The sequence below is a fragment of the Serinus canaria genome, chromosome 10 (genome assembly GCF_022539315.1).
Source record: "Serinus canaria isolate serCan28SL12 chromosome 10, serCan2020, whole genome shotgun sequence".
NCBI classification, from domain to species: domain Eukaryota; kingdom Metazoa; phylum Chordata; class Aves; order Passeriformes; family Fringillidae; genus Serinus; species Serinus canaria.
Genome location: NC_066324.1, coordinates 8,507,790 through 8,518,682, shown reverse-complemented (window position 1 = coordinate 8,518,682; position 10,893 = coordinate 8,507,790). Strand labels below are relative to the sequence as shown.

General features: G+C 48.6%; 1 protein-coding gene across 1 annotated transcript; it reads left to right on the top strand.

Moving 5' to 3' along the window:
• Window positions 1-1,441: 1,441 nt before the first annotated feature.
• Window positions 1,442-1,962, top strand: CTXND1 (cortexin domain containing 1). The gene has a single exon (XM_050978588.1). The coding sequence runs from the start codon at window positions 1,486-1,488 to the stop codon at window positions 1,663-1,665; it is 180 nt and encodes a 59-aa protein (XP_050834545.1). The 5' UTR covers window positions 1,442-1,485; the 3' UTR covers window positions 1,666-1,962.
• Window positions 1,963-10,893: the final 8,931 nt, after the last annotated feature.

Here is a 10,893-nt window from a genome sequence, read left to right as displayed (position 1 = left end):
CAGTGACTCAGTTCTCTGTAAGGTCAGCTGCTCTCCTTCAGCACAGTTGTGCAAAGCAGTTTGTGTTATCAGCTGATCACCTGTCCAGAATCAAACTTCCAGAGGGATTCCATCACTGCTGAAGTCATTTTGGTTATGGATTCAGGTGAGGAGGCCAGAGAGACCTTCAGCCATGCAGACATCTGCAGTGAATAAGATAATTCTTGTTCTAATCACATAATCACCTGTACCTCTCTGGTTGATAAAACATCCACTTAAAAATTATATTGCTCCTAAAAAAATCTTCTACTGCCTGGAGAACCTTGAGTAGCAGAGATTAAAAGATTATGGAAAATAAGTATGCATAATTTTCACTTTGCTTTGTGCCAGTGAGAGACAGAGAATGTTTGGACAGAGAGGAAAATTGGAATAGAAACAGTCTGCTCTGCCATTTGTCTGATCTTTCACACTAGCAGAGGAATGGAAATATTTTTATGATTAGGAAATGCTGAGACAAGAACAGTGTCTGTGCCTCTTTTAGATGATATTTCAAGCAAATAGTGCTCATTCACTATTGCTTCTCTTTTCTTTGTTAACATCTCTTTTTAGTGTCTAATATTTTAGCCAGAAGCATTTGTGGGCTAAATTAAGGTGGAGATGAGGTTTCTTCTTCTCACAGCTCTCATTCAGCTGAGCTATAACATTTCCATTGGGTTTATTTCCCTGCAAGAACTTAGTAGACCTGTAACAAGTACCTGTGTACTGTCAGAACCCAGGACATTGCTCTGACTGCCCTGGAGGACTCAGGACCCCCCTGACAGGGGGCTCAGAAACCTTGGCACAGAGTCAGATACCTGTGCCTTTGATTTTAGCCCACGGAAACCATTACCAGCTTTGTGTGAGGAGTTACAAGCCACAAGGGTTTGAATAGAATGATAGTGAATTTATCACAGGGTGAAAAAGTAGAATTTTGGGGTTTTAGAAAGGGGGTTCAAGAGGCAAGATGGAGGAATCTGGGCATGTCCTGTCCTTCTTCTTCTTCTTGTCCTCCATCTTCTGCTGGGATGGTGGCACTTCTGGATTGGTTTAGAGTAGAGGCAGACTGTCTAACATAGGTGATAGGTATTGGAAAAGGATTGTAAATAAAGTACACATAGTTCTTATTATAAAAAGATAGCACTGCCCCAAGGTGGTCAGTGTGCCATGAACCACGTGCTGGACAGATCTCAGCAGGTCAGAGAAAAAATGTAATAAATAAAAAATAATAAACAACCTTGAGAACGAGAGCCGAGGAATTCTGTCTTCTTCTCCAGTCTCAGGGCTGGGAAAAAGAGACTTTCCAACACCTCAGGGTCCTCTCAACACCAGAGACCCCATCATGGTACAACCCCTGAGTCTCCCCACGTCCAGGAGCAGCCATCCCTCGTGCCTGACACCCTGTTTGTTCTGCAGGAGCTCGATGATGTTCGGAGCAAACTCCAGCCCGGATGAAGAGCGGCCCAAGCCATGGAGGTGCCCACCCCAGAGCCCGTGTACGTCGACGTGGACAAGGGACTGACGTTAGCATGCTTTGTGTTCCTCTGCCTCTTCCTGATTGTCATGATCATCCGCTGTGCCAAAGTCATCATGGACCCCTACAGCGCCATCCCCACCTCCACGTGGGAGGAGCAGCACCTCGATGACTGAGGGGCTCCCAGACAGAGCCAGGGCTGCTCCAATTCCCTCTGGGAAGGCTGGCACACCAACAGCCATTCCCAGACATGCAGGGCACAGGCAATGTCTCCAAGAGCACATCGTGTAAATGATTTCTGCTCAGCAGGTCAAGGTATCAGCAAGCCATTCTGGCAGCAGAGTTTACTACTATGCAGCAACTCTTATTTTACAGTTGTCATTTTAACTCAAGTAGCACAAGGTTCTCCAGGTTTTCCTAATAGAACTCTTGGTCTAGCACAGTTTGTCCCACCTTCAGTATCACCCACAAACCCAGGGTAACAATCAATGCCATGAAAAAGCAACAGGAGTATTCTGTCTTTCCTGGAAACTGATTGTTCCAAATATTGATTGCTTCCTCAGTCACTATGGGTGCACTTTAGGAAAGGCCCAGGTTTCATACCAGAGCATCACTAAGTAGAAGTGCTGGAGCACCTCTGGCTAAGTAGAATTATGCAAGCAGATTTATTCTTGCCTCCCTTGGTTCTGCACTTGCACTCCCCACCCCACTGCAGCCATAATTCCAGTGACCAGGATACTGAGACACTCAGACTTGGGGGTCCTGGACTGCTGTAGACCCCTCAGCACCAACTTGCTCTGTCCTAGTCATGCAAAAACCTGCCATACCCTCTGTCACGGGCCCTTGGATTAATCAGGCCGCTGATTTTGAGCTTGGTAGGCACCAAAAATCCCTGGAGCAGAGTTGACACTGCTGGTGTCAACTACATAAAACTTGCTGTGATTTTCAAAGAGTGATTCCACATGCAATTTTCACCCTTCTTTTGCTTCAGGAGTACTTCAGTGGCATGAGACAGGACTAGAATGACAAGGACAATAAGCAGAGAGACTTTTCTCCCAGCTTTGTAATTCAGAATCCTCAGCATGACATTTACAGTCACACTCAACAATAAGCATTCTACCTCGGAGAAATTCAGCTCCTTCAAAGGAAGATTTTCCCCACAAATTTGTAAGGTCCATTTCCTTCTCTCAATTCATTAAGACAGCCATTATGCAAGAAGGCAGAAGTGAACATGGGAGCACTGGAAATTTGTTATTTACCTTTGAAGAGTGGGGACTGCAGCATTCCAGAGCTCTCTATTCCTCAAAGTCTAAGGTTTGCTCATGCCTGCCTTTTCTTTCATGACTACATGGTCAGCTTATGGGATTGAAAGGAAGCAATTCAGAGCAGGTGCTGCAAGCACCACGAACAGAAAGCACAAAAACTTCCAGAAGGGCATTTCTCCATTTCCCCTCCTCACCATCCTACCTGAGCCCCAGGCTCTTGCCATGAGACCACACACAGTGGGTGGGAAAGGTGGAAGCAAAGGCTGTGACAAGAAAATGGGGACACAGACTCTGTAAGGCACTGCTCTAGCTCTGACAGATTTGTTTGAGAATCACACAAGTCCACTTTATGTGCCTCAGTCTACTCACCAGTGAAATGGGTGTAACAGTTTCACCTTGTCACACCTCATTTTGTCTGTCTAACAATACCAGAAAGCACCTGGAGAGCCTTAGAGAGGGACACAGAGACGAGGTTCTTACTTACAGCTCTTCCTGCTGAAACCAATGGGGAAGGTCTGGATCCTGCAGGACTCTGTCACACAGGCAGAGGATTTCTCCAGGCCCCCATTCACTCCCTCACTGCAGTATCCTGGGCCAAGCCAAATGGCACCTGGCTTTTTTACACAGCCCACTGCTTTCTGAGGATGTAAGGTGCTCAACACTGCAAACACAGAGATCCCAAAACAGCAGGCTATGAGGCATATGGAGACTTCTGCATGGATCTTCTCAACCACACAATCTCTGCTGATCTCCGTTGTAGGAGATCCCATTCCTGAGGCAGGAAATTCAAAATTAGCTTTCCTCCTGATGTCCTCTGCAAGAGATCTCCACTGCTTCCATTTCCCACTGCAGGTTGCTCCTCAGGCTGCTATTTAGCCTCAGCCTCTGCTAGCCAGGTAATCACCAGTAACAGAGCACTTTTTCAGGCTTGAATGTTTAATGTTCACCAGACTTGGAGCAAACCCACTGGTCTCTTACTGTGGGCAAATCTTTCTGTACCATAGGAGTGGATGTCCCAGCTCAAAGAACAGCACTCCTGTTCCCTGGGCTAAAGTTTGGAACCTGTTTTTTGTCATTAAATCTTGTATCCCTCTAGTGGGGCTATTTGCAAAATAAGCAAAATAACAAAATTCTGCCCAGGCTAGGGACACTTTCAGTGTGCAGGTCACCTGGCTGAGTTGACAGCTGGTGCAGAGCAAGGACAGAGCCTGTCCTCACACCTCTCAGTGCCAATACTCCACTTGGTGCTGATCTGCATGCAGGACTCTTTGGCATTGCCACATGTCACTGACAAGCCCCAGTTCAGCTAAGGACTTTTTCAGGTGCTCAGGTTGAAGGCTCTGAGCAGGCTGCCCAACAACAGAGACCAGGGTCAGTCCTGTGGACTGCTCCTGGCAGGGCAGGGACAGCAGCACACAGTCCTTTCAGGGGCAAAGCCTGCCTGAGGATGGAGGGTTACAAATGCTGAGGAAGCAAATTGACAGATTTGGTTTGCAGGGATGGTTGCCACTGTTTTCTCTTTTTGTCCAGCTGAACAAACCATTTTATGGGTTTTCCCGAAAATCCTCATAAAAAGACCCCTCTGGGTTGCTTTGTTTTCTAATAAAAAGGCACTTGTCCTCTTGGCATAGCCTGTCAAGTTCATCCTTCTGCTGACAAAACATGTCTTTATAAAAATCTGGATATTCACATACATGACTGCATAAAAGTCAACAGGATTGTTTTTATAGAGAAAATGTAAATCTATTGATCTCTTCACACTTGTGACTAGTGACAGGACTCGAGCCTGTCTGAGTTCAAGGAGCCTTTGGAAACCCTCTGAGGCACAGGGTGGCATTCCTGGGATGTGCTGTGCCAGGCCAGGAGTTGGGCTCCATGATCCTGCTGGGTCCCTCCCAACTCAGCAAATTCTAGGATTCATTTTAATTTCTGTCTTTCCCCACTGGTTACAATCACACAACCTCTTTAACCAAAAGCAATACTGAACATCATGCCTAAGCCAGACATTTTCAGCTCCTTGCCCTGGAGCCAGGGCTTTCCCAGCCCAGGTGTGTCACTGCAGCTCTGGCTGGAGCCAGCCCTGCTGGCAAAGCCAGGCTCACGGCCAGGGAAGGGCTCTGCCAGCAGGAGCTGCATCACTGGGCTTGGTAGCAATTCCAGCTGCATGCAACAAGTGCCTCAGCTAGTTTTGGTTCTTTTTTAATCATTGTGCCATACTACCAGCAGCTGCACTCAGAGGATGCAAGTCAAACTTGTTGCAAGTGTATTTATCTAACATAATAAACAGCTTCGACGTGGAAAACCTCCCTGCTGTGTCTGCTGTGGTTTGCTCACTGTGGGCAGGACATCTTTAAAAATACTCACCACACATGGTTTACAAGGAGGGCATCCATTCCTGACAGCCCTCCTTGGAGAGTGAGAGCAGAGAACAGCTCCCTGTGTAGCTGCACCACTCCGGGCTTTGGGAGCTCAGGGCAGAGCTGACGGAGCCCCGGGTGTTCCTGTGGCTCTGCAGAAGGTCAGAATTTCCAGAGGGGCTGTTTCAGGTCACTCCCTTGGCCAGGAAGAGCCTCAGCCGAGCCTCAGCTCAGTGGGGGACTGCAGCAAGTGCATTTCAGCAATTCATTATCAGTAACAAATTGCATACCAAATGAAACAGGGCCACTGAGAGTGGAATCCCTCCTGCTAGTGACTGAAAATGAGGAGCACGGAGCATCTGTGGGGGTCTCTTTGAAGAAGCTCCAGAGTATGGGATATGCAGGGTAACAATCACCTAGGGAACTCCTCCTCTTGGAAAAGATGAAGAGACGAATTGCTAATTCTTTCATCTTGATAAAAGGGCTCTGTTGCCTGAAAGCTGGGTGCTTTATAGATCTCCTTGTCCCCGCAGCAAGTCCTCTGGCAGCAGGATCTTTGTGCCTGGGACCCAGTTTGCCACAAAGACTAAGCCCCACTGATAAATCATTACTTCTCTCCTAGTCAGAAGCAGGGGCTGGAGACTTTACTCTGTTTTCTGTACAGCTGCTCTTGCTAAGGTAAGAGCAGACCTGAACTGAGGCCAGCAGCAGCTGAATTTGAGCAGACACCCTGGAACTGTGTTTCTGGAAGAAGCAGGGAGTGATGGCAAGCCAGAGACCCCCATGGTGCTGCTGCAGCCTGTTCTGGCCAAGGGTGTCCCCAGCCTGCTGGGCCATTACAGTCCCAGCAGGCAGCTTCAGCCCAGGCTGCCTCAGCTCAGAAGCCAACACAGCACTTGGGGATGGGAAAATGCTGTGCTCAGACTTCAGCCATCTCCTTTACGTTTTAAAATATTTTTTTAAATAATTTTCATTTAAAATGGTCAATACCTTGCTAGCCAGGAGGAAAACTCTGTTCACACACACACCTTTAAAGCAATAAACAATTTGAAAACCCTGGTTGCATTTATTCTCAGGTCATCAAATATAATTAAATTCACAACAGTGTTAAGAAACACTGAATGAGAGAATTCTTAGTTACAAAGCTGCATGTTTTGTACTGGAACCTAGCCAGGCAGCCCACTCAGGGAAATCAGAAATGTATTAAAATTGCATTAAGTGTGCCGAAGCCACAAGAAGTGCGAGGTTTTTCAGAACTTACTTTATATTTAAAATTGATTGGATTTCTCCTGCAGCTGCTGTCTTGCCTCTGCAGATCAAAGGGAGTACCTGGCAGGGGTGAGCAGGCAGCAGAGCTGGGCACACTCCAGCCCCTGCAGCACATCCCAGAGCCCCCCAAATGGGGTCCCAGGACACGGCAGCTCCTGTGCTCTGCAGGGCACTGGAGGTGCAGCTCCCAGCCAGCCCCTCAGCATTCCTGAGCAAGGTGTGCTCCCCAGGCTGAGCCAAGGGATGCCCAGCTGCCCCCAGGGACTTCTGCTCCTGCAGCATTTCCCTTGGGCACTCACTGACTGGGTGAACACCAGCCCTGTCTCAGCTGCTTGGGGAGCAAACAGCATGGTAAAACCAGAAAGCACAGGGTAAAAAACCAGAAGGCACAGGGTAAAAAAACAGAAGGCACAGGGTAAAAAACCAGAAGGCACAGGTCTGTGGTTAAAACTTCATGGAAAGCCAAGCACTTGTGCAACACTGAAAGAGTTGAGGTGAAGAAGTTCTTGGGAATGAGGGAAGCTGAGGAGGAGGAACAGCTCACAGCAGATTTGTATGGAGCAGCACGGTGCCAGTACCTCAGCATGTCCCTCACGTACTTCCAAAGCCTTCAATCAATTTTAAAATCCCAGAAATGATCTTCTTCTTTCTCACTAAGCAGCAACTATGTGGGCATTCTGAACAGAAGCAGCAATCAAACCTGAGAAATTGTCTCCTGCCTCACTGCTTTACACCAAAAGCTACGTGAGCATCACCTACCAGCCCTGTCCCTCTTCACAAAGTCACTTCCTTGACCCTGAACAGCTACTGAGAGAGTGTTTTACTTTGAGTTATTACTGCCTGGGTAATGAAAGAATTAGGAATATTGCTGACCCAAATGCCTACATCAAAACTAATTTTTTTTTTCCAAGATATCGCATCCATTTCTAATTAGAATCTCTGCAGAAAACTACTTCAGGTGAAGAGTGCCTGCATTTCACAGAAAAAAACCACTGGTTCCTTTAAACTCTGAAATACACTTTAAGGGTTTATTCCATGCTCTTTTTTTTTTTGGATACCTAATTATACCAACAGCACTATAATAAATTACACCCAGCTTTTTCATCATACACCAACCAGGCGACGCTTTGATCTGTAAGAAAATGCAAAAATGCATCTCAAAGTACTAAACAGTGGCTGCCTTTAGTTTTGCTACCAGCAAAATCACAAAAGCAGGTGGAATAGTCTCAGGCAGAATGATTTATTGCCTCTGTGCCCACCCAGTGATAAATCAGCTCAGCAGCACCCCTCCAAGAGCTGCCATCCAACAGCCCAGCACTACTCACCCCTGGGTCACTGCTCCAGCATGGATTGCTCCTGGGAACTGCTGACCTCTGCTGAGTGGGAAACACCAGGCAGGAGAAGGATGCTCCAGGCTAGCTCAAGAGCTGTGGTTTCCATTTAGACACATTTCCATTTCCTCGGGGCATGAGCGAGGCTCTGTCTCCCCACACAACTTTGGGTGACCCTGAATGAGGCCTCTCAGGTGGCTGACACAGCAGAAAGGTTTTCTTTTTTCCTCCAGGCTTCTGAAGATCCAAGAAGGATTTTCTTGTTCTACACACAGGTTACAAACCCACAAGCCTGGTGCTGTGACAGGGCAGTGGAAAAGGAGCTCTGAGTCCATTTGTGGGTTTTTCCCACTTTTGTTTGAAAACAGATTATAAGCAAACTAAGAAAAACACATCTAAATCAAATGAAAATTAGCAATCTCTACAAGCAGAGACAGCCATGCTCAACCCTAACTGAAACAGAATCTTCCAGAAGTGCTTAAGAAGCTCTTTGTAGAGGCAGTCAACCCAATTGGAACTGGCGCTTTAAAAATAAACGTTTTCCAAGCACCCAGTCAGCCTGTTGAACTGAGAGCACCTAGGCTGAAGCACCCTCTTGTTCCAAGAGCCTGCTCCTCTCACCTGTGCTCAACTTCCCCCCAAACCAGAAGAAAGCTCCATGACCTTCATTGTGAAGGACCAGGGTGCAAACTGGTCCCAGCTGCCCCAGGGGAGGTGGAGCGATCAGGAGGTGCCCGGACCACCTGGGTGCTTCCCAAAATTTGGGTCAGAGGCTGCTTTCCCCCCAGGCAGTGGGTGCTGCTGGTGCCAGGCCAGAGCTATTTTGTGGGCAGCCCTGCAGATTGCAGCAGAGCTGTGCCCTTCCCTCTGCCTTGACACAGGGTCCCTGGCAGGGATGAGCACCAGCAGTGCTGTGGCTCCGGGCTCGCTGTGCTGGGCAAGGGCAGCATGGCCATGGGCCCCCCTTCTCCACAGTGCCCACCCAGAAAGAGCCCACTGCCTTCTTCTGGGGGGGAAGAAAGGGGTCTTGGGCACACAGAAAAGTCTGTCTCCTCCTCCATCATCTCCTGGCATTTTGGCCCCCATCCATGTAGGAGGCAGCAGATGACTCTGAGCTCTGTCCTGAGATTTTGGACTTTGTCCAGCTCACCTCGGAAACCTGCTGTGCCTGAGGTCCTTTCCAGAAATTACCCACCTTCTGGGAATCTGGAACTTCTCCAGATGTCCCCAGGCTAGAGGAGCTCAGCTCAGTCACCTTGGGGCCCCAGGGGCCCTTCCCTACTCCCACCCATCCCCAGCGTGGTGCATGGCCCCTGGATGTACAGAGTGGCCCTGCAAAGCCACCTCCTCCCTCAGGGCTGGCTGCTTCTGGGGCACGAGCCAGCTTGGCAGGATCTGTGGCTGGGTGCTTCCATCCTGGCTGGGTTTGGGCTCTCAGAACCACTGACCTTCTGCCTGAGCAGGCAACAAGCCCAAGTCCCAGTTGCTGGCAGGAACTGGAGCACCCAGTTGGCTCTTTGGAAGAGGAATTCATTGGGTGTGTGCAGGAGTTGCCTTCACCTTGCTCAAAGCTCGGGAAGAGCCCTGTGGATTTGCAGTTGCCCTGAGTATTCCTGCACCCAGAAAGCCTTGACACCACAGTCCTTCCTGGCTGTGCAGTGCCTTGCATCCAGGTCACAGCTGATGGCCAGTGCACTGATGGACACTGCACTTCCAGGACATCAGATATGCCAGGGTGCACCATGGATGTTGCTTCTGCAAAGAAAAATTTCTCTCCTGGATAAATGCTTTGTGTGTCCTCCTGCTGCTGCCAGGAGAAAAGCCAGAGGAACAGGATGGGTTATTTCTAAATCCAAGAGGGAAGGTGTCAACTCACAATTGTCCTTTGAGGTCAAAAGACAGCACAAAGCATCTATAAATTGATGATCCAGTCAGAGTACATTAAATAAATATCTGCCTATTAGTTCAGCTCCAAGAGCCTGAAGGCAAAATAGCTTTTCCTTGATAAACAGCAAAGAGCCAATGTTTTCCTGGCCAGGTCATCCTTGATTTGGGGATGAACCTGCAAGTATCACCCTTTAAAGAACATTATTGTAGCACACTGAAAGAGAGCCCATTACAGTGCACATGCCCCATCAGCAGGGATTTATATAAGCTGCCACATTTTGTTCTTTAATTTTCATTTCAAATTCATTTTCCATAAGGTTCACATTCCTTGTCAGCCCCAGGTTCTCCCCAGGATGACATCAAATGTCCTCACAGCCCCCATCAGCAAAACTACCAGGCAGAGCTTTCCAGCAGCAATGGGACAGCCTGGAAAAACAGCAGCATGGGCTCATCCTGCTGTCACCACATGGAGCCAGCAGCCTCATCGGGTCCTTCACTTTGAGGACCAAGCAAATATTTAACAAGTTCCCCTTGCACTACACCACAGTTCATTATCCGGTCTCCCGAGCTCCTCCAGTCAGTAATATCCTCTAATTGATGTGATTTGGCACTGGGCCATGGAAGTAAATTGATTTGTAGGCCAGCAGGAGACAGCAGATGCCCTTTACACTTGAGGAAAGTGGCATGTGGATGTGTTTGCTGGCGGCTGCAAGGGAATGCTGTGGCACCAGATGCCTCTCAGGGTGCAGGAAGGGGCTTGGCCTGCTTGGTGTCCTTGTCACAGCCCCTGGAGTGACAGGGTGTGACTGCCACCAGGGAGTGCCTGGGGATCACTCCAGTGATGAAATTCCCCTCCCTCCTCACCCCAGGGATGCTGGTGCACAGGGTGAGAGAGAAGCAGAGAATTCCCTTCTGTAGCCCAGGGCAGGAGGCACGAGGGTGATCATTTGCCCATGAGCTGTTGGGGGGTGTCCCAACACAGTCTCCCATCTCTGGGCTGGAACAAATCCCTTTCTGGGGCAGGGGAGTTGGCTCTGCTTGTGTAAGGGCAGGAGGAGCAGGGACATCCTGCCTCTTGCCTTCAGCAGGGTTGGTTATCACATTTCCAAACTGCTTTGTTGCCAATTATTTTAGGGCACTGTCACGTAACTCTTGCTCAGGAAGGTCTACAAGTTTGAACAACCAGATGCAGCTCGCCTCCAGGATTTCACCTCCAGCATATTAACACTGTGGAAAAAGGAAACCAGCATGGAATCTCAGCTCTTCTCATCAGCCTAGTACTCTGAATATTTAAG

Bases quoted from the DNA above. Each gene is read 5' to 3' on its own strand.
- CTXND1 (XM_050978588.1), top strand. From the start codon at position 1,486: ATGGAGGTGCCCACCCCAGAGCCCGTGTACGTCGACGTGGACAAGGGA.